Genomic DNA, 23,647 nt, shown 5'->3' with positions numbered 1-23,647 from the left:
TCAGAGCTGACCCCGAGTTTTTTGGCCCGTGCAACTGCTGGAATGGAGTGGCTGGGACGGGGAAGGGTCCTGAGTGGACGCAGTCGGGACTGAGGCAGCGACAGGTGGCGGCACGTCAGCGTCCCCCGCGTCGGAGAGCGGACGCCACCGCCGCCGCGCCCCGCCGACAGCGGCGGGAAAACTCCCGCTCCCGGCGTGCCCCGCGCGCCGGCTCGCGCGCCCGTGTGGGGGCGGGGTCTGCGTGCGCATGCGCCGTAGCGGGACGCACTGGCGGGTGCGGCGAGGCGGTCCCTTCGAGTTCGAGTGTGGAAGTTCGCTCCCTGAAGAGAGTGAGGGAGGTTAGGTGCTCCCGGTCACTTTCCCGTCCCTGGTAAGTGCGGCGGCGGCGGTGGCGGTTCGGGCCGCCAGATAGGGGACGGCTTCCGAGGGGCCCGGGGGCTTCCTGCGGCCCCGCGTGAGGCGTCTCGGGCTCATGGCCGTAGCCCCTCAGGGGCTGTTGGGAGGCTCCGTGAGGCGTGAGGCGTCGGTTCAGTCCCGCGGGCCGCGGCCGCTGGGGCTCCGGCCGGCCGGTCAGGAGGCGGCGTGAGGGCACGGTGCGGGCGGGGAGAGCCGAGCGGCTCCGGCCTGGGTCCCGCGAGCCGGGCATCGGCGGTCTCCGAGCGGGGAGGGTCGCCGGGGCCCCGGCGCCGGCGGGCGGAATCGGACGGTCGTCTGGCGTCTTTGCGTCCCGAGCTCCGGGAGTGCCGGCTCTCTGATCGCTCGTTGTTGACGCGGCCAGGTTATCGACCTCACCCCCGCCCCCCCGAGGACTTGAACTCGCAAGGCTGGCGTCTAGCCTCGCGATTTCCAGCGTCCCGCTTCGACGCGGTGGATGAGGCGCGGGCGTTTTGCCCGTGGACGGCTACGGGAGGGGTGGCATCTGACCCCCGGCATCAGATGTGATCGCCGTCGCCTCGTGGGCGTGAAAACGCTCGCGACGTGGGCACGCGACTCCATGCGATGAACCTTCGCAGCCTCCCCGAGGTTGGTTGGTGGCGTCGGCCGCCTTTGCAGCTGAGACGCTGCCCCGTCTGACCCCCAGAGCCCGGCATGCTGCAGCCTGGACGGTCTAGGCCAGGTTGGCGTTACATCCTGCAGCTGTTTCGCTGTTTCCCGAGTAGCCCAGCTTGCGCGCACCGTTGCGGGAGGACAGACTGTGCGTGCACCGTGAAGTCTGGAAGGGAGGGGCGTTTTCCAGAAAAAGGGCAGCGGCAGCGCAAAAAGCCAAACGCCCACGGCCGGCAGACGGATAGCAGAGCACTCTAGGTTAAGAGGGTGGGTTGAATACGTGTGTACCTAATTTTCCCCCCTCCTGAAATCTCACTAAAAGTACAGCAAAGGGATTTTCAAAAAGGCGCACACCCACAAGGATGAAGAAAATGCGACAGGAAACAACAGCAATAAGATACTGGGCTCCAGAAAGCCCAAGCCTTAGCAGATCAGCTTAATTCTAAACCAGCAGCAGGGAGTGCTGGGGGAACAGTTCTACGTCAGAAACAGAGTCTCCGAAATGTGCAGAAGGTGGCAGCGAAAGGAATGGCGCTGGGGATGGATGTGGAGGGCTGTACCTCGATGAAACGCGCCGGAGAAGTAGGTAGACCGCCGGCGCTCTCTCCCCGTGTCACATCGTTGGATTCTGCTTCTCTCCCATTAGAAGACTGGAGGCTGGTCTCTTGAGAACGTAAAGCAGGATCTTTGAACCAGGGGACCCCGGGCACAGTTACTAGGCTCCCTTTATGAAAACAGGGACAATGAAGATTGAAGTCCATCATCCCCCAGTTTAAACCCCAGAACTTTCTGCAGCCAGTCTGATACCCTTCAGGCTCAAATATGAGAATTCTGCACGCACACACACACACACACACACACACACACACACACATAAAGGGAAAGATATACACAGTAAGTTAGTCACAGTGGTTGCTTCTGGGAAGGGAAAGGAACATTGTGGCTGGGGGAAAAATGGGAGGAGACTTAACTACTGTTAACTGTTTTAAAATTGTGTACCATGTGCGTATATTACCTATTCAAAAATGAAATGTATTTCTTAAAAAATAATTGTAAGTGAATACACCCTTTGACACAGGAATTTCTCTTACAGATATGTCTACACACATGTGAAAATAATGTTAAGTACAGTGCCACTCATTGCAATATGGTTTTAGCAAAAGATTGGAAACAATCTCATTTTAATTGATAGATGGTAAAATAATGTACAACCCTTCCTTGGAATATTCTATAGCCATAAAAAAAACAAGAAGCTTGTTGTATAAGGAAATGAGTAATCACCAAGATACATATGGGGGGGGGGTTCAGAAAAGTAGGTCACCAGTTTATAAAAAGAAAAAGGAGATGTGTGTGTCTGTAGGTATATATATAAAATATCTGAAAGATAGCAGAATATTGGTTGCCTTTGAAGAGAGGATCTGGATGGTAAGGCAAAAGTGGAATGAGGAAGAGTTTCCACTGTATATTTTTGTACCTTTTTAACTTTGGACCATGTTATTATCTATTCAGTGAATGAATTAGTAAATGTTAATGGGAAAAAAGATGAACAATGGAGATCCTGACGTTGATGATATCCTGAACAATAAAAGATCTCATACTATAGGAAGGAATGCTGCATAACAACCCTGAAATCTCTGGCTCCCGGCATTTCATGCTATTGGTTCTTCAGGTAGACACTTCATGGTTCTTCAGTGGTTTAGATGTTGGTTGGACTAGGCTGGACTCCAGACTTTAGTTTTGGGTTCTGGTCTGCTCCATGTGTCTTCATTCTGGAACCCAGGCTAAAAAAAGCAAAAATACATGAAGCATGTTTTTCTCAGGGCTGAAGGCAAGAGTTCAAGAGCACTTCTGGAAATTTGCCATGCCTCAGCTCAGAAGTGGCACATTGAGACATATTGTGTTGATTAAAGCAAGTCACATAGCCAAGCCCAAAGGCAATAGGGTGGAGATTTACACTCTGCCTACTGGGAGGCTCTGCAGAGTCTCAGGACAAAGGGTGTGTATGTGTACTTCCATTGCAGGGTCGGAGGAAGAGCTGGGAATGATAAAGACGAAGAAAATGGGTTAATAGAAAGATGCTGTGAAATTAAGTTGAAGATGGTTGAGAATAAAGATGCTTAGGGAAAAAAATACATATATATATATTTTTTACAGCATTACCAAGATACAGCATCCTACTTTGATATGAATTTTCTTAAGGCATCCATGTGAAGATATCACACTGGCTTTATCTTAAATAACATCTGCCAGCCCCACACCTGGTCCTATAACAAACTTTGAGTGACCGTAGGAATGAAAATAAATAATGTGCTTGTAAAGACATCAGTTCTTAGAGAAGTAGTTCTAAATGTTTACTTTAGCTACTGAGTGTGTTCATTCATAGTTCTTGTGTCTGCCAACCCACCTTTCACAACAGAATCTTCTTTTCAGGGAGATGTCCTTTGCTTCTCAGATGTAATGCACTTTAAGTTTGTTATTCAACAGTGAAAATGAGTCATACAGAGGTAATACATATTTTCATACATTCTGCATCTTCAAGGTTCCTTTTTTTTTTTTTTGTAGTCATATGGCTCCAGAGTAATTTTCTTATTTTCATCTTGTACTGTGAGAGACAGCATAGCATTAGTGGTTAAGAGTGAGGACTTTGGAGCAGACTGCCTGAGTTTGGATCCTAGCTAATTGGATATATAACCTTGGGCACATTATGTAAGCTACTGTGCCTCAGTTTTCTCAGCTATAAAATGGAGATAGTAACAGTACTTGCCTCTTAGAATTCTTAGGAATGTTAAATGATTTAATACATATAAAGCAGTTATAATAGTACCTGACACAATAAGTATTTCTTAAGTATTAGTTATTATTAATATCATTGCTTTTTATTTGGAGGCTGTGACTTGAATCATGGGTCTTGCAGAACAAGCATATATAGTTATTCATTTGTCTGAATAGGCAAGGAAGTAATTTTTGATCCATTTATTCTCTTGAATTCCAGGTTAAATTAAAAATACCTTTTGGAAATAAATTACTAGATGCTGTTTGTTTGGTACCTAACAAGAGCTTAACATATGGAATAATTCTTACACATGGAGCATCAGGAGATATGAATCTTCCTCATTTGATGTCACTGGCATCCCATCTTGCATCTCATGGTTTTTTTAGCCTGAGATTTACCTGTAAAGGCCTTAATATTGTACATAGAATTAAGGCATATAAATCAGTTTTGGTAAGAAAATTTCTTTATATTTACTTATGACAGAATTCTGTTTTTAAAATTCATAATAAATTTAAGACATTTTATTAGCAGTCGTTTGATTTAATTTAAAAATCCTTTAATGAGTATTCTTAGAAACTCAGCAGTGTATGAAGGCTGTGTAATGGTCAGATTTCTCTTTTTTGCCATCAGTTAGTTTCCATGGGGATGAGTGCTTACATCATAAATGTTTCTCTGTGATACTGCCAAAGAATCTACTTATGATGTAATTTACATATTGAAATTTAGGATATATAGTTCTAGGTATTTTGCCTTGTATACTATGAATGTACAAATAATACGTGATTTCTCTATTAGAAACTATAAAATCCCTGGATAAAACAAATCTGAAATTTCTTTTAATCCAGATTACTTCAAGCTTACTGAGTTTTTCAGAGCTTTAAATTAGATGTTAGTATTATCACATTTTGTATTAGTTGGAAGCTTTTACTGGCTTTTCTTCCCTCCACGATTTGTTCTTTAAAAATATTTTAGTACTTGAATTTGTTTTAGACAGTGTTTTTTTCCCACTTATTTGCCTGTATTACCCAGTTTATGATTTGACAGTGAAGGCATGACCAGAGAGCAAAGAACTGATTACCTCTTCCAAGAAGAATCCCTTGAAATTTCTTGTTTTTGCAAAAATTTTCATACATTTCGTAATGATGAGAAAATATATGTTGGTTTTCCAGTGGAATATTTCATGGGAGAAGAATTGATAATTTTTTGGTCGATTTTTCTAGAATTACCTAAAGACCTCAGGAGAATACAAACTTGCAGGTGTTTTCCTTGGAGGTAAGTTTTCAATACTTGTGAATACTTGTTCTAAAGTCTACTCATATTAATATAGGAATAGGTAATCGAGAATTAAAATTAATGACAGGAAGAGACTTAAGGATTTTTTGTTTTGTTTCGGTAAGTCACTTCCTTGTGTAACACCAAGATACTTTAATATTTAAATCTAATTTAAACCTCATATATATGTGTTATAACCTGAAGAGGTCTCCTTTTATTTATATCCCTGAATCACCCCCTCTCAAATGATTCCTTCACAAGGACTGTCTTCACCACTTCAAGTATTCTTTTGGAAAATAATTCCTTTTTTTTTTTTTTTAAGATTTGACTTAGGATCAGTTTTTAGCTATTCACAAGTCTCTGGGTATTGCAGCTTTTTAATTGGCACCTGTTGTAGTTAATATTTATTGATAAGCAATATGATGGATGAACAGTGAATGAAATCTGACTTGCCACATTATCATCACCACTACTTTATGTGAATGTTTATATTTCAAACTGAACTTAATTTTAATTGGTTTTAGGTCGTTCAATGGGCTCAAGAGCAGCTGCTTCTGTAATGTGTCATACTGAGCCAGATGATGCTGATGATTTTGTTCGAGGTCTCATTTGTATTTCCTATCCACTGCACCATCCAAAGCAGCAGCATAAACTTAGAGATGAAGATCTCTTTCGTATAAAAGATCCTGTACTGTTTGTGTCAGGCTCAGCAGATGAAATGTGTGAAAAGGTGAATTATAACTTGATATTTGTGTGAATGAGAGAGAAAGAATGAAAGAAACATCTTGGGAACAAGATATTACCTGCAACATTCAGTCTCTTTAAAAAGATGCTGATTTTAGGGACTTCCCCGGTGGTCCAGTGGTTAAGACTCTGCGCTTCCAATGCCGGGGGTGCAGGTTTGATCCCTGGTTGGGGAACTAAGGTCCCACATGCTGTGGCCAAAAGTAAATAAATAAATAAATAAATAATTTTTAAAAAGATGCTGATTTTACTAATGCTAGTTTTTTTCCTTAGTTAACCCTGTTGCTTTGGAGAACCTAAAAATATAAGCATACTGACAATATTCATCCCCCTGTAAAGAGTGTTGGTAAATGGATTAACTCTCACGTAGAAAATGAAGGATTAATATCTGAATCTTGTGAATTTCGGATTACTAGACTGTACGTTTGGTTTATCATTTCAACATTTAAGCAGATCTTTTCAATTTGTTATAAAGTTGACTCTTGAAAAAAAAGTAACTTGTACATATTACAAAATTTTAGTGTATTTCCCAGAGCATATAAATAATTTCCTTGGGGAAAACATTTTTTAAGAGAATTTTTTTGGCTCTAGTTTACTTAATGACTTTTTAGCATCAGTAATGAATGCCTAATCTGTTCTGTTGTGTTGCTGTATGCTGTATCTGAAAAACATGGACTGCCACTTCTTGCACGTTCCATTGCCTCAAAAGTTAGCTGTAGACTAGGTTTTAATATTTAGTGAATGGATGCCAGTATAGGTGTGGTGGGAGAGAGGAAATCTTTACTGAACACCAGTAGAACATTAGTCTAGTATCCTCTTCTTTTTTCCCTTTAGAACTTGTTGGAGAAAGTGGCACAGAAAATGCAAGCTCCTAATAAAATCCACTGGATTGAGAAAGCAAGTCATTCCATGGCAGTGAAAGGACGGTCAACAAATGATGTTTTCAAAGAAATAAATACACAGATTTTGTTTTGGATCCAGGAAATCACTGAAATGGACAAGAAATAATTGTCTGTAGTTACAAGCTATGTTATTTTGAATACAAATACAGTTAATTTGTTAAAGAACAACATACCTCTCGGCATTATGAGATACATTTCAGACTAATTTAATGTCCTTTAATGTTCTCCCATTTTTAAAACGCATTTTAATTATGAAATTAATGCCCTTTACAAAGTGTCTTTTGAAAGCACTGTTATAGTTGTATAAAGATGATGTACAAATATTGAAGGTGGTCTAAATATAATTTATTTTCTTTAATATAGTTAAGTTTTGAAAAATTAAACATTGAATTTTGTTACAACAGAACTTTTGTCTTATTGCTGCGCAACTGAGAAAGTACTCTTAATTTTGCAGAGCAGTGTCATCTTTATGAAAGGAAAACAACACTTTAGTAAATTTAGTCAGTTTTATAGAATGTATACATCTATTAACCTAATCTTTTAATAAATTTCAAGGGATGGATGAAGATACATTTTCAAATATGGGGACTCTGAACATTGTTTTTAGAATAAAGTAACAACTTTCATTCATTAAATGTTTACTGAAGGCCTGTTATAGGCAAAGCCTCATTAGGTTTGCAATGATGAGTAAACACTTGGAGTTTGGTATAGTGGGGGAACTTGATGTCTAAAGCTCTCTGATTAAGGGAAGAATGAAATAAGGAGTAAATAGTGGGACTAACATCTGTGCTGTATCTAGGCAGAGTTCGGGCACTTAATTTTGCCTTGAGAAGTGCAAGTATCACTTGGACTAGACTTGAATGGTATTGAGTTATATATTAAAAACATAGGTTCTATATTTCCTGTAAAGAACACGAAAATGTGATGAGGCTGATGATATATATATAAAGTTTGTAGTGAGCAGTGGTTTTCTATAGTAGGAAATTAACTCCCTTCCCTGGTTTCTCTACTGCCCTAAAGTTAGGCCCTTCAGACAGCCAGGGTGGCCTGGGAAGCTTGCAGATTTTTGAGGTCCCTCACTCCTCCTGCCCTGGTGAAGTTAATGGATTTTAATTACTTGTTAATTTTTCTAAATAGTGCATAAAGAATGAAAACCTAGATAACGGTATCTAAATTGTGTGTATTATAGAATGAAATCACGTACAACTACAAAATTGAAATTTCCGTGTCACTCAGTGTTCAATAGTTACTCACTTTTTGACTGAATTTCTTGAACAAGGCCCTAACTTAAATAGTATATAATTCTTAACTTTTAAAACAAGAGTGATCAAAATATTATAAAAAATATTTAACCAGAGCTGACAAATATAATGTCTATTTAAAGTGTAAATCAATTGGAAAATATTAATACTGTAAACCAGAAGTGAAACTAAAAAGGAAAATACAAAGGAAAACTTACTATAAAGCAGACTATAATATAAAAGTACAATGAAGAAATAGATTTAAAATGTTACTAACCAGCTATGTAATTATAATATTCAAGTTTTCAAATTAAACTATAGGCATAATATGGATGACCAAAGATACTACTATAAATATAGGGATGTCGTAGAAGGTCATTTAAAGTTGATTTTACCCTAAGTTATCTATGAGAAACTACTTTTTTTTTTTTTTTTTTTTGCGGTTCGTGGGCCTCTCAGTGTTGTGGCCTCTCCCGTTGTCCAGACGCGCAGGCTCAGCGGCCATGGCTCACGGGCCCAGCCGCCCTGTGGCATGTGGGATCTTCCCGGACCAGGGCACGAACCCGTGTCCCCTGCATCGGCAGGCGGACTCTCAACCACTGCGCCACCAGGGAAGCCCAAAACTACTATTCTTGATTGATGAAGTAGCTTGTCATTTGAGAACTGTGTACCTAGCCATGGGTGGGGAAGATACAACTGCTAGAGAAAGATATGAGTGATACGTGTAAGGCCAAAATAAACATTTGTGAAAAGGTCCCATCTGCTCTTCTGCACAGAATTGACACATCTTGCAGGACACATCTTGCAGCACAGAATTGACACATCTTGCAGCTCCTTCAAGTTTGAGATTATGGTCAAAGAACTATCCTGGCGCCGGCTCTGGTAGGCCCTGATTAATGGCACAACCATTCACCTAAATCAGTAGTTCTCAACTGGGAGTGATTTTGTTCTCTAGGGGACATTTGACAAGGTCTGGAGACATTTTTGGTTGTCACGGCTGAGGTGGGGCTGCTACTCGCCTCTCGTAGGTAGGAGAAAGGCATATGCTAATATCCTGCAGTGTACAGGACAACCAGCCATTATGAAGATGCACCTGGTCCAAAATGCCAGTAATGCCTAGGTTGAGGAAGCTAGTCCTTGACAAACGAGCTTTGGGATTGTCTTTAAATCCTTTCTCCTTCACCATTAGCTTTTCTGCATCCATTTGCTTCCTTTTAGTTGCCAAATCCTGTGTTTTCAGTATCAAAGTCTGATTCTATCCCCGTACTGTAAAATGAATTACAGTAGCCTAATTCATTTTACTATTTTATTGTCTCCTTGGTTCAATAAACCATTTGACACCTCTAACTCAAAAACTGTTGGTGGATCTCCAAGCGTGACTATTAAGATTAAAGACCTTAGTTCAAGGCTCTCCACAATAGGCCCTATCAACATTTTAACCTTATTTTCTCTCCCCCATACTCTGAACCTGTACACAGTACTCCAGCTAACCTGGATACACAAAGTTTATGAACAAGTCTTTCTGTCTTCTCTTCCTGAAACTTTTTTCTTTGTTAGTCTTTGTCTGTTACCAAATCATACTCATCCTTCAAGGCCCTTAAATTCTCTTTCCCACTTCACAGCTTTTCTTGAATTACTCCAGCCATCTCTCCTTCAAAGCCACATAATATCTTCTCTGTTGCTATTCACACTCTGCCTTTTCAGAGATTATTGACATATTTGCTCTATACAACTAATTACATGCTGCTTCGGGTCAGGGAATGGTTTTACTCATCTTTGTATCCATAAAGCACTTGGTGTTACTTGCTCAGTGCCTTATTCATTATTCAATAAATCCTTGTATTGAACTAAGATATTAATAACCTTGGTTTTATATTGCTATTTTATACACTTATTACTGGGACTTTCTCTTTACATGTAAAGAACAAAAACCTAGTTCACAATGTCCAAATAGTTCAAAGAGTGTGGCATTGGTAGATATATATTTTTTTTAAATAGAATTTTTTTCTGGGTGTTTTCTTTCTATATTACTGTTAGTAATGGGATTTCTCTGCTGTTTTTTTTTTATTGTCTTCGTGACTTTTAAAAATAAACATAGCATTTACTTTTTTTTGCTGCTCACTTGAGATTGACATAAGAAGAGGTTTCTAGTGCAAAGGACAGAAGTGTCTATGCTGAAAAATAGGTAATTGTACTTTTATTAGTAGTCAAGTACTTAAATAACAAAAATGACAAAGCCCTGGAGGGGATGGGGATACTCTTCTTTACCTCTCTGCAGACTTAAGCATCAGCGGGAGTGGTACACAGAAGTTCCTTTTCAGTTCTTATAAGAGCTATTCGTGGTATACTAATTAGGGATTCAGTGTCATCAAGCCCTAAAAGATCTAAGGAATTAGAGAGTTCCTTAATGTTAAAACACTCAACCCCCTTTAAGATAGTTAACATTAAATGAATTAGAGAATGTCTGCCATCAGGCAAGAGAAATTGAGTATATTGCCAGCTGCATTAAATATTGTAGGAAACCCCAGCAGAAATAAAATCACCCTGATCGTGTATATGGATGGGGAGTCAGAGAGGAGGGTGGACCTTACCCTAGAAAAATCCAGAGGAATTGTTGAAGTTTCTTCTAGAACTAAGGAATGCCTACCATGCATTCCGGAGAGCTATACTTTGCAAAGACAAACCCCATGATCACAGTTAAACTAAATTAAGATCATAAATACCTGTCGGCTATGGTCCAGTAGACTGGGAGAGTGTAAACTAGGATGCGTCATTAATCTCATTATCTCTAATACTCAAGGGAAGTAAGAGCTCAATAAATCTTTCTTGCACTCAAAGTCATGTGACAGAAGAGGCCTGAACAGTTAACTCTGGTGTAAAGAATTATACTTCTTTCCTCAACTGACCTTGAATAAGTGAAGATAAAGGAAGAATTAATTCATTACGTCTTCAAAGGGAAAGTGCTCTAAATCCAAGGTAGTATTAATATTTTCATTAATAGTCCAGACTTTTTTGTATACTTGTGACTAAACTACTCTCTAGACTTTGAGGGAAGGCGAGCAGTGCTTACATCTGGCTCTGCCCCACCCTAATTCTGACATCAGCAAGCGTCACAAGCAGCTGCTCCTTGGAATCAACAGAAACAGGGTGAAGAGGAAATTCACCAGGAGACCACTCCAAAATCTACCAAAATCTAACTTGGGTTTTCAGCATCACAGTAGATTGTCGAAGAGGAACACAGCTGACAGACCCCTCTAACAAAAAGAAATATAAAATGAGGTGTTGTATTTTACTAAAAAATCAAGTTGATGTGAGCTCAGTTAAATACCCACTATGACACGTCCTCACTTTTCTTAGACCCAGAGCAATCACTGCTGCACTTGACAAGGCACTGGGCGGCACTGGACATGTTTTTTCTGGCAGAGCATTGCATGTGGTTATGAGATGGGCATACCACCTTTTTGTGTTTTGGGGCATCCAGAATTGAGGACTTTGGAATGAAGACATCAGTCTATTTCACATAACATAAAAATGTCAAAGCAATTTTATTTCTTAAAAAAAGTGGGTGGATTGGAAACTAATGCATTTTTGACATTATGGGACCTTCTAGAGTCCTGGACTTCTCAAGATAACTGGATGGCAATCTTATTTATAATTTTTCTGGGAATTATCTTTGAGATCGTACTCATAAAGATTTGTACAGCCTTTCAGAAGAAGCCTGCACTTCCTTCAGAAAAGAATAATACAGATGCCCACAAGGTAAGAACAAATGCTTGATTTCCTTTTCCCTGCTTTTTCAAAGTAACACATAAGAATAACTTATAAAATTGTGGAAGTTTGATATTTGGATTACTCTAATATTTTATTGTCTCCCTTGAAACAGAAAGAAGACAGTTGCCTTAAAAGCATGAAATTTGGTAAGTATCCTACAATTTAATATTTTAATATAAAACTTGTTCAGCCTGAGCTGCTCCTTTTGGTGCTCTGACATTTTTTATTCCCATTTATCTCTAGGTAACTGGTCAATTCATTCATCTTCAGAAGAAAGGTAAGTGATGTATTTTGAAATTAGATGAAACAGGTTGGTTTTGTTCTACTCAAAATTACATCTGAATTACAGAAAAGGGTTTTCCCATTTGTATAGAGGATGACAGCTGTTCAACATCATAATTCAGTCGAACTCTGATTTTTTAAATGGTTGCTCTGTTCCAAGCTGTGTTAAATGGCTTTTTATGTACTGCTGAAATTATCCTTTTAGGTAGGTAGACTCATTACCGTTTTTACAAATGAGGAAAATAAAGCTTAGAGAGGTTAAGTGGCTTGCTTCCTTACCCCATCCTCTCTCTTCAATACACATGAAGAAGTAATAATCACCAGTTCTGAAAATTCAGTTGAAAAATATTCATTTAGCACCTACTGTGAACCGAGCAGATCCTGAGCTAAGTGCTGCAAGAGTGACATGAAATTAGTTTATATCATCAGCATCCTAAGGATGCCTGAGTGCTAGAGATTAAATACAGACATCACTACTCTTGTTGCTATCAGTATCTTAATTGGTTTCATCAAAGTCCGTTCAGCAATCGTTAGGTATCACTATACAATGGACATTGGGTTTTATACTGGGATACAATTAATAAGATGGTATCTGTTCTCCGGAAGCTTATACTCTTGTGGAGGAGACATAGATCTAGAGATGATTGCTTGCAGTTCAGTAACACAGTGATTGGAGTACTATGAGAACATCTAGGAGGTACCTAAGCCAGCATAGGGGTGTTGGGCTGGCTTCATGAAGAAGGTTATACTGGAGCTGAATTTTAAAGGATAAGTGAAAATTAGTCAGAAAAAGACAGTGGGTTAGGAGGATAAGAAAGGCAATTATAAGCCATGAGCAGAGGCAAGGAAATAAGGAACAGGGTATGTGCAATAAATTATGATGATACCAGAGTTGCTAGAATGCTAAGGACGAGTCAGGGAGTAGTGGGAGATGAAGGTGAAAAAATACGCAGGAGTCAGATCATGGGGGAGTTTCTATACCCTGTTAAGAAGCTTGGAGTTTATTCTGATAGTGAGTAGCCACTGAAGGTGGTTAAGCGTAGGAGTGACACAGTTTTGTGTTATAGCTAGATCACTAGTAGCTAGCTGTGTGGAGTATGCATCTGAAAATTAATTTCTTTCAGTTGTCAGGTATATAGGGGCTTTATCATTTAACCTGGTTGCTCTATTTTTATATTGAGTACTAGCAAATCTAGTTATAAAGTGGGTGTCCTGAGAAGCAGTAACAGTATCTGGAAGTACAGGGAGCTGGAATCCCGGTCGGGGTTGGCTGGGAACAGGAATGCCAGAGCAAACCAGGACACCTCAGAAGTGCATCCACCATAAACGACCATCCAGAAGTCAACTGGACAGACCAGGAGTTGGTGTTTGAGGCGTACAGCGCTTAGGTGTGCACTGAGATTGAAGATTCTCATGGAACTAAAAGCCAGAGGATTGACAGACAAGAGAGGAAGCCACAAGAGGAAGTGGGGGGAAAAGGACTTTTAGCACCAGGATCAAGATAATCTGAGAGTTTCCCCATCCCTCTGTGCCATTATTCCATTCCTGCTTAGGCGCAATTAAATACTTTTAATAGGCTTTAGGGAAAAGTAATTGAGAAGAAGAGATGGGGGGGATGGTGTTGAGGGAAAAGGGTTAGGAAAGAGATATGGCTTCCATGGCGGCAGTACTACATTGTAGTGAAAAAACACATTTTGAATTACAAAGGTCTAGGTGTATGTCATAGTTCTGCCTCTAAATGATGGCATGGCCTTGGGCAAATGACTTAAACTCACTCCTTTTCCTTACTTTCAAAATAGCAGTTAGAAGAATTACCTCTTAGGAATGTCATGAAGATTCGTTAAAATGATACGTGTAACAAAGCAAAAATATTTTACCTTGGCACCAGAATTCCTTTTTGGGGTAGAATTATATTTGGGAGATCCTCTTAAATTATTTTGAGGTAAAAGGGCTTAAATATTGGTAGAACCTCAAGCATAAAAATGGTTAAAGTTGCACTGCATCAGAGACTGAGTGGGTTTTGTCTTGCTTATGAGATGAGAGAGAAGAGAAAGGGGAGGGGTGGGCAGAGAGCAGGGAGGAGCGGGGGAAGCATGTGGGGCTCAGGACCCAATGGCACAAAGGACGTCAAAGGATGAGCCTACCACTCAGTATCCGGAGTCAGGGAGAGCCGTGCTGGCCAGGCAGAGTCTCGGTGAGCCATGCAAACTGCTGATCTTATATCCATTGAGTTTTGGGAAATGGTTTGTTTCAGGGTTGACCTCAGCCTTAGATGTGTGTTCCTGGGAAAGTCTGCCATCAGTTGCCTGAGTTTCAAAGATTAAAGCTGTCACTGGTTGGTTTCAGAAGTGTATTTCCTGAAGCGAGTTACCATTGATAGACAAAATTGTTTAAAAGCAGGTTTGGTGTTTGTTACTGTGACTCTAGGATTATGCTGTGACTCTACGCCATTGATTGATTTAACTGATTTACAACCACTTCTAGTACTTGTTGCCATGGCTATAGAGCTGTCAGTCTTTTCCTAGGAGTATGGGGAGTTCTTTTTAAATTTTCAAAGGCCAGTTGAGATTCCCTGGTGGGGAGAGGCCAAAGGACATTTTAAAAATACACAGACATACCTAACGGTTAAGTGGGAGTTGCTTGTATTGCTGTAGTTAACTCCCTTCTATATCTGCCTCTAGCTTTTCCTTAAAGTTAGCCACATGTATGGGTGGTTTGTGTATGTGTATTTTTCCCCCTTCATTGAACCTGAAGAACGGGTTGGGTTGTATGTCTGGATCAGCTTGCTATGGACAAGCGTTAGCCATCAGAAAGCTAGAGGTGAAAATGGCCACTCAGCAAATATTACTGAGGGCCTACAATGTGCTGCAGGCCCTTGAGATACAGCGGTGAACAAAACAGACATTGCTTCCCACCTTATGTTTTAGACAGAGGAGAGTCTGATAGTAAATGACAACATGATAAATAAATTATATGGGAGGTAGTGATAATTATATGTAATATGGTAAAACGAAAGATAGTGTAGGGTAAGAGGAATCAGGGTGCCAGAAGTAGGAGAAGAGAGGTAGGTGCAATATATGTGGTGGGATTTGACTAAAGCCTTGGAGGGATGGAGAGTTAACCAAACAGAAATGGTAGAAGAGTATTAGAGAGGTTAGAGAATAGGTGACCAGATCATGGTTGGACCCTGCAGGCCATCTTAAAGACAGTGGCTTTTACTCTGAGTGACAACAGAGGATCATTGTAGAGTTTTATGTGGGAGAATTATATGTGCTGTCTTATATTTTTAAAGGATTATTCTGCCTGCAGTGTTGAGAGTAGACTATACTGGGTCAAGGGTCTAAGCAGACAGCAGGCTTTTGCAAGTAATCCAAGTGAGAGATAAAGGTAACTTAAACCAGGGTGGTAGCAGTGGAGGTGGTAAGAAGTGGTTAGGATATACTTCAAAAAGTAGAATCAGTGGAGTGTGTGGATGTGAGAGAAAGGAGTCAAAGATGACTCCAAGATTTTTACCTGAGCAAGTAGGAAAGGTGCAGTTGTCATCAACTGAGATGACGAAAGCTGTGGGTGGAGCAGGGTTTTTTTTTGTTTGTTTGTTTTTGTGGTATGTGGGCCTCTCACCATTGTGGCCTCTCCCGTTGCGGAGCACAGGCTCCAGACATGCAGGCTCAACGGCCATGGCTCACGGGCCTAGCCGCTCTGTGGCATATGGGATCTTCCCAGACTGGGGCACGAAACCGTGTCCCCTGAATCGGCAGGCGGACTCTCAACCATTGCGCCACCAGGGAAGCCCTGGAGCAGGTTTTGATGGGGAGATGAGGAATTTTGTTTTGCAACTGTTGAGTCTTAGATTGATTGGGCATCCAATAGAGATAGTAAGTAGTCTGGGAGAGATGTCTGGTAGAGACAGTGAGTTTGGAGGTTCTTGGCACATAGGCAGTATTAAAAGCCACAGAGAGGGTGAGATTACAAAGGGACTGTGAGAAGATAAGAGGAGCAGGGGCTGAGCCCTGGGGCGCTTCAAAGAGGGCAGGAAGAAGAGGAGGAACCAGCAAAGAAGACTGACAAAGAGCTACCAGTGGGTTAGAAGGATACCCAGGAGAATATGTGGTCTGGAAGCTCTCCAGAGCAGGAAAGACAAATAGTTATATAAGGTATACAAGTTAGGTATCAGACCAATATCCCTTATGAATATAGATGTAGAACCCTCAACAAAATACTAGCAAACCAAGTTCAGCAGCATATTAAAAGGATTATATACTCTGACCAAGTGGGATTATCCTCAAGAATGCAAGGTTGGTGCAACATACATCTAGCATTGTTTTATTATGTTTAAAATCATAATATTAAATTGTTGAAATATTGGTCTTGCATTTCAGCTTTTTTCTATATTTTCCCTGAAATGTGCAAAAAACTAACTCTGTATATGTCTCATATTTTCACTGTTCACTTTCCTAAGTGAATAATACACCTGTCCTGAGGAAATTTTATCCTAATTATGTCTGGACACTGCTATAACTTGTTAGGGTCACCTGGATTCCCTAGAATGCTTATGCATCCTGCCTGTATCAGTTAGAATATTTTAATTCTCAAGTAACAGAAAACCATGATTCAAACTGGCATACCAAGAAGAGAATTTATAATAATCATATAATAGGAAATCCTGAGGTAGGATTTGCTTCAAAATTGGTTGATACAGTGCTTCAACAACTTCATTAAGGTCCTGTAACTCTCCCTCTGCCTTTCCTCATGTTGGTTTTACCTTAAGGTGAACAGAAAGATGGCCACAAGAGTTTCAAAATCAGACCAGCATTGTCCAGAGGAAGAGGCCATTTTTTTCTCTGTCTTTCCTGGGAACAAGGCAACTTTTCCCAGAAGTTGTTAAAAATCTTTGTCTTATGCTGGGATGAGTTCATGCCCATTCCTAATCTAATTACCATGTTAGATTTAGCCTAATCATTTGGGGTAGAATGAATGTTGAAGAGTCCACATCCATGATCATTACTGCAACTCCCAATTTGGCTCTAGTAGTAAGGACAAACGGTGTTACCAGAGGTGACATGATACTAAAGATAATGGGTAGGTGTATTAGTCAGGGTTCTCCAGAGAAATAGAACCAATGGAAGATAGATTAATAGATAGATAGATAGATAGATAAATATAAAAGGAGATTTATAGGAATCGGGTCACATGGTTATGGAGGCTGAGAAGTCCCATGATGTGCCCTCTGAAAGCTGGAGAACCAAGAAAGCAAGTGATATAATTCAGTCCAAGGCAGAAGCCCTGCGGGGAGGGGGTGTGCAGCACTGGTGTAAGTCTCAGAGTCCAAAGGCCCAAGAACCAGGGGCTCTGATGTCTGAGGGCAGGATGGATGAAGATGGATGTCCCGTCTCAAGAAGAGAGAGGGAGAGTTTGCTCTTCCTCCGTCTTTTTGTTCTATTCACGCCCTTAACGGATTGGATGATGCCCACCCAGTTGGTGAGAGCATATCTTCTTTACTCAGTCTACTGATTCAAATGCTCATCTCCTCCAGAAACATCCTCACAGACACTCAGAAAGAGTGTTTTACTGGCTTTCTGGGCATCCCTCAGCCCAGTCAAGTTGACACATAAAATTAATCATCACAGTTGGTAACAAAGATGTGTATACAGCCTGTATATTAGATGTTAATAAATTCTCTTAACAGTTGAGAGAAGTTGAAGAAGTATTTAACATATTTTAAATATTCACCTAATAATTTTGTGTTCTCTATGAAAAAAGGCAATCAGTAGTTTAGCCTAAACTACTCCAAATCCTAATTAGCAGAATCCAAATCAATGAGATTTTCCTGTATAAAAAAGCATTTAGAGGGCTTCCCTGGTGGCACAGTGGTTGAGAGTCTGCCTGCCGATGCAGGGGACACGGGTTCGTGCCCCGGTCTGGGAAGATACCACATGCCGTGGAGCAGCTGGGCCTGTGAGACATGGCCACTGAGCCTGCGCGTCCGGAGCCTGTGCTCCGCAATGGGAGAGGCCACAACGGTGAGAGGCCTGCGTACCGCAAAAAAAAAAAAAAAAGCATTTAGAAAAAATGATTTTTGTGATGGGGTATATTTTGATGATTTCATATATTATCTTCATTGTTTATGATGAAGCATTATTTAAAAGTAGGGTCATTCTTCCAGTAAAGTACAAGATAATCTATGTTCCCTGAACAAACAGCTACCAGAATTTCTGACTTAGCTTATATGAGTTTCAGTTGATGACTTTAGGCTGCCTTACCATTAAACAAAACTTACGGTGCATCAGAATCACCTGGAAAGCTTGTTAAAACTCAGATTTCTGGGCCCCATCCCCAGGTGTCTGATTCAGTAGGTCTAGGGTGGGGCCTGAGATTTTGCATTTCTGATCATTTCCCAAGTGACCCTGATGCTGCTGGTCTGAGCATTGTTAGACCAAGCCTAATCATTTGCGGTAGAAAGGATATTGGAGAGTCCACATCCATGATCATTATTTCAACCCAAAAGTATGTTGAGAAGCACTACCCTAAAATGTAGGCTTTTCTCTTGATCAAAAACAAACAGCTGTTAAAATAATCTGGACTTATTTATAGAAAGCTATAGTTTATGGTATTGGACATTCTTCTGTGGTACCTCTTAAAGTTCCATAAGGATATTTTTACTCTTGTCAAAACTTTCATACAGAGAATAGAAACAAACTGATATTCCTTTTAAAAGGATATAATCTTAACCTGCAACTTTGACTGTCAAAATAGACAAGTCAAAAGTAGACTTTTGGACAGGTTTTTGAGGAAAAAATCCCTCATTCTCCTAGATATGAAAATAATTTACTTCACTTTGTCAGTGGATTGATTTATTAAATGAATGACACTAGGTAATGAATAATTTTGTAATGTGGACAATGACTTTCCAATTTATCTCTATATTGAGCTATGTTTTTATATACTCTATTGGGTTTCCTTAAATCTAAAAGAGAGTTCCTGTAGGAAATAGGTCCTCAGTGACAACTGATTTACACACTCTTTTCTTATATTCAGAGTTGATGACTTTTCAGAAAGAACAATTACTTCATCACTTACATCTGAAGGAAATGAAGGTAACTCTGGAGACAGAGTTTCACTGCCAGATGAACCAACACGGGCAAGTACCAGTGAAAGTAAATATCGCATAAGTCACTTTAGTGAAAGTCATGAGCCATCTTCAGATGGTACTAGCTCGTCTTTGTCACTGTTTCATTCAGAAGTACGGGAAATTTTTCCAAGGTGCAGAGGGTGTCCTGAAAACGAACATGAAACAATACAGTTTTCATCTAAGAAATTATCTTCCATAATGAAAGCCAACGAAAATAAAAATTTGATGTTTTCTTCTGACTTTAACTTTTCAAGAATTTCTAGAATCATTATAGAAAGTGAAGATATAGATGTGGCACCACACCCTCCTGCCCATTTATTTCTTTCTAGAGACCAAGTCAGACTTCTGGAAGAAAATGTGAGAAATAAAATGCCTTTAACATCCAAAGCTACTTTAGAGAGTAAAACTACCTATCTGTACTCAAGGTCTCAAGAGCCCTTGATTCAGAATCAACATTCTGTTAGAATGGACATTTCTGCCGAAGCACAAGATTCTTTTCCGGGACAAAGTGCTCTTCCGAATCAGGATTTTTCTGAAGCCCAGTTTACTAGTCAAGCCCAACAACTTGTTAACAACCAGGAATCAATCAATAGCCAGCCTGATATCAAGGCCAGATACGTTGCTCTGCCTCAAGATTTGATGAGGAAACCACTTACCAGCAGCACACAAGGCTCCTTCCAGACCCAACATAGGGACAGGAGCCAACATTTGGTCCAAGTCCCACATTCTGTTGAGACTCAAGATTCAATCAAGGACCTAGAGTCTGATACAAAACACTCAGAAGAGGCCCAATATTCTGTTTGGTTTGAAGATTCAAACAAGATTCAATATTCAATCCCAGGGCAAAATAATATTTTTAATAATGCCAGACATCTAGTTTTAACTCTAAGCCCAAATTCAGTTGCTAAAGTGATGCCACAACTGAAGAGTATAAAGACAAAGGGCCAGAAACAAATTGCTAGCTCAAAATTAAATCAGTATCCTGCATATGGCTCAGTGCCTCTTTCACCTACCATGACCAGGCAGAAAAACAGAAGAAAAACATTACACAGTAAAAGTAAATTTAGTCTCAAAGTTCCACCTCAAAAGTCAAAGAAAACATCAACTTCGCCAGTATTTCAAATCACAGTATGTCACACTTCAGAATGTAGCAAGTTAAGACACAGGTATAAAACTAAGAAGAAAGAGTTACATCAAAGAAAAGGTGTATCAGGTATAGCGTTGTGTCGTACTTATGCTTTCAAGCTTGTTCCTCCTTATATTAGGAAGTATTCCAGGAAAAGACTAGTGAAATTTATGCCAGGTTTAACAGGATGTAGACATTTTCTGCTGAAGCAAAATAAGTCACTGTATGCAGAGAAAGTCAACTATGCAGGGCCTGTTGAGAAAAGAGGAACCTCAGGGAGTACTAAAAACGAAAAGCATCATGGCAGAGACAATAAAGAACTAAAAAACATTTCACCAAAAATTCCACCTCAGCTAGAAGAGTCTTTCATGGTCAATGCTTATAAACAAAAAGCACCTTGTTCTTCATTAATAGAAACAAACTGGAAGAATAAAGAGTCTCTTAAAGACCCAATTTTACAAACAAAGGAAATCGATATTGCAGAGTTTTGTGCCCCAAATAGTGAAAAAACATCTGACCTGCATATTGCAAAGCATGAGACACCTTTAGAAGAAGCTATATCAGCACCTTTGCAGAAATTTGATTCCTCTCCCAAAATGGAGTCAGACAGAAGAAAGAAAACATGGGAGGACCTAAAAAGTACAGAGAATTCACATCTTCTACTTACAAATGGAGAGAAGTTACCAACTAGTACATCAGAAATGCAAAGGTGCTTTCCAAAGGGAAATACCCACGAAAAAGATTTTCTTGAAATTGTTCTGGAGTCTTCAGATGTCAACTTGCTCATTTCACTAGGAACCAAAAAGCATAAAAGCAGTGAACAATCAGCAGGTGGAGAAATTCAAGAGAGTCCAGAAGGTGTAATTGAGAAGGAAAAGAAACCATTAATAGTTAATGTTACAGAAGATGGTGACCTAAGTGAAAGTGAGGAACTTGAATGCAACACTAGAAGCAGCATAAAAAATAGGCAAGATGAAAGAATATCTGATGCATTTCACGATGCCACTCACACTGCCCTTTCTGAACCACCTCATATGGAAACGCAGAGTGGATTAAAAACCAAGACAGATACATCAAGAATAGGGCTTAGTCATTCAGCCGTAAAGCAAGACGAATTACCAGATGACAAGAAAACATGGAGTGCAGAATACATTGAGAAGAGATGTATATTTAAAAAACCACAGGAACATGACAGAGAGGAAGAACAACAGGCTCTACAAGAAGCAGATCCACAGCTAACAGCAGGTTTCAGGTTGAGTCTACAACTAAAGCAGAAGCCCAAGTACGTCAAATTTGAAATAGGACATAGCTGTTCAGAAAGTAGAACAACTCAAAATGAAGAGCTAGAGGTACAACCACACACTCTTTCTACAGAAACAATTGTGGGGACTGGTCCATGCCCCACAATGGATCCATTTCAAGTTGAGAAGGTGAAGCAAAGCACAGACAGACCTACAGGCAGGGAAACCGCAGATCCAGTGCATCCTCTTACAGTGTCAGAGAGCTTGCCAGTTTTAACTGAAACAACAGAACATGGTGTTGCATTGTGTGGAAGCCCTGGAAAGCCCCTGGATGATCAAACTGCAGAAAAAAAGGAAGACTTAAAAAGAGTTTTACCTGAAGTTGCCCTGGGGTCTTTCCATAGGCGTATGCTTCCTTTATCAAGTGTGAAAAGGCGGAGAATCAGAAAAAAATTACCAGAAACCAAAAATGTACTCTGTCTCAACCGTGTAATTATGAAAGTAAAGACACCACCAATACATCATAGAAGAAGATTGAGAGGCGATTTCAAAATCATGATTAAACAAATACTGCAAGAAACTGTGGCAGATATGCTTCTGAGTGTTCTTGACCCTCACGTGTCTATTTTGCCTCATATTAGAACACACAGCAGATTAAATGCAGAGAATCACAGTCATACCAAGCTAAAACAAGAGATATCAGAAGTTGAAAGAGAAGAAAAGTGTTCAGATACCATTACTAAAGGAAGTGACTCTGGAGACACACCAGAAGCAGCTAAATTGCAAGATGAAATGAGTGGGGACAGAGAAGCTTCACCAGAAGCTGTCCTTGAGGATTGCTGGAACCTCAGATTGGATGCATATCCAGAGAAAGAGCTTAAAACAAAGAAAGAAATGCAACAACCAGTCACATTTGCAGAAATAATGATGGAGTCTGTTTACTCGGCCATAACAGATCCATTTCATGCTGAGAATATGAAGAAAAGCCTGACCACACAAACAGATTTAAGATGCACTGCACATTCTGAGATGCCTCCTCCAGCATCAGAAAAATCACTGATTGGAGACCCTTTAACAACAAGAGAAAGTGATGTCCCAGATTATGGAAGTGATACAAGGGAAATGGTTTATTCTTTTACAGAAACAAAGGCAGAGTTACCCAAAGATTTACCAGCAATTTTCCCAGAGACTTTTATTTGCCACATGCCTGTTTTATCTCATTCTAAAGTGAAGAAAAATAGAGTAAGATTCTCACACTTAGAAAGTAGAGTGAAGTCCAAGTCTGTACACATGAAGGCATTGAAGCCATCAATTTCACAAATATGTAATATCACAGGTCATAGAAAGGAACTGGAATCTGACTTTAAGGCCAAGTTTGAAAAGATCAACCAAGCTAATGGGCTGGTTTATGAATTTCTAAACACCCTTTACTCTCCTGTGTACAGCAGGTTACAAGAAGAGACAAACAGCTTCTGCCATGCTCAGGTAAAGCTCCAGGGACTAGCAGGTGAGGGGAGACCACAGTATGTTGATTTCTTTGATAAGAGTAGTGCATTCTATGACAGAGAAGAAAAAGTACAAGATGGAGAGGAAGAGGAGCAAAAAACGTTGCTAGTAACTGCTCCACAACATACCCAGTACCTCTGGATCAATGGGTATCAAGGGAAAGAGACCCACCTTGCCGAACCAGACCCAGCACTGGACCGTTTAACACAGGAACAAGATATACAGCACCGAACATGCTTTACACAAACTGCTTTGCAGACTGGCCTCCAGATGGGTCCTCAAGAAGCTAAGGAACTCCAGAAGATCAACAAACCAGAAGATGACATAACAGCCCCTACGGGTCTGGAGATTCCAGCTCCTGAGGCAGGGAACTCATCACTTGATAAACTTTTGAACACTACAACCGAGTGTGGCCTACCATCTGGTGGAAACCTTAAAAGGGAACTAGATTCTTATTTTGTGGGGAAAAATTCAGAGTTACCAGAAAATTTGCAAGTGACCTTCCCACAGTTTTCTGATTCGGTTGACCCCTTTATTTCTAAATCTAAAAGGAAGAAAACCATATTAAAATTAGCAAGGAAGCAAAAAACAGTGAGTCATAGGTATAGAACTA

At 40.3% G+C, this 23,647-nt stretch overlaps 2 protein-coding genes across 4 annotated transcripts in view; both read left to right on the top strand.

Annotated features, from left to right (window-relative positions):
• The first annotated feature begins 257 nt into the window (after positions 1-257).
• Positions 258-6,846, top strand: TEX30 (testis expressed 30). Of its 3 annotated transcripts, XM_059995788.1 has the most exons (7): positions 284-370; positions 2,557-2,716; positions 3,478-3,551; positions 4,040-4,270; positions 5,041-5,092; positions 5,617-5,822; positions 6,671-6,846. In XM_059995788.1, the coding sequence occupies exons 3-7, from the start codon at positions 3,537-3,539 to the stop codon at positions 6,842-6,844; spliced, it is 678 nt and encodes a 225-aa protein (XP_059851771.1). In that variant the 5' UTR covers positions 284-370; positions 2,557-2,716; positions 3,478-3,536; the 3' UTR covers positions 6,845-6,846. The 3 variants fall into 3 exon arrangements, with proteins under 3 accessions (XP_059851772.1, XP_059851770.1, XP_059851771.1); XM_059995787.1 differs by lacking the exon at positions 2,557-2,716 and having other exon boundaries at positions 268-370; XM_059995789.1 differs by lacking the exons at positions 2,557-2,716; positions 3,478-3,551 and having other exon boundaries at positions 258-370.
• A 4,413-nt stretch (positions 6,847-11,259) lies between these two features.
• The window catches only part of CCDC168 (coiled-coil domain containing 168), a 28,374-nt gene continuing 15,986 nt past the window's right edge, over positions 11,260-23,647 (top strand). Inside the window, exons 1-4 of the mRNA XM_069540015.1 lie at positions 11,260-11,738; positions 11,863-11,896; positions 11,994-12,027; positions 19,068-23,397. Coding sequence (XP_069396116.1) covers positions 11,511-11,738; positions 11,863-11,896; positions 11,994-12,027; positions 19,068-23,397 — 4,626 coding nt within the window. The 5' untranslated portion in view covers positions 11,260-11,510. The remainder of the gene's footprint in view (positions 11,739-11,862; positions 11,897-11,993; positions 12,028-19,067; positions 23,398-23,647) is intronic.

Source organism: Delphinus delphis, chromosome 18, assembly GCF_949987515.2.
Source record: "Delphinus delphis chromosome 18, mDelDel1.2, whole genome shotgun sequence".
NCBI lineage: Eukaryota > Metazoa > Chordata > Mammalia > Artiodactyla > Delphinidae > Delphinus > Delphinus delphis.
This window is presented reverse-complemented; position numbering and strand designations above follow the sequence as displayed.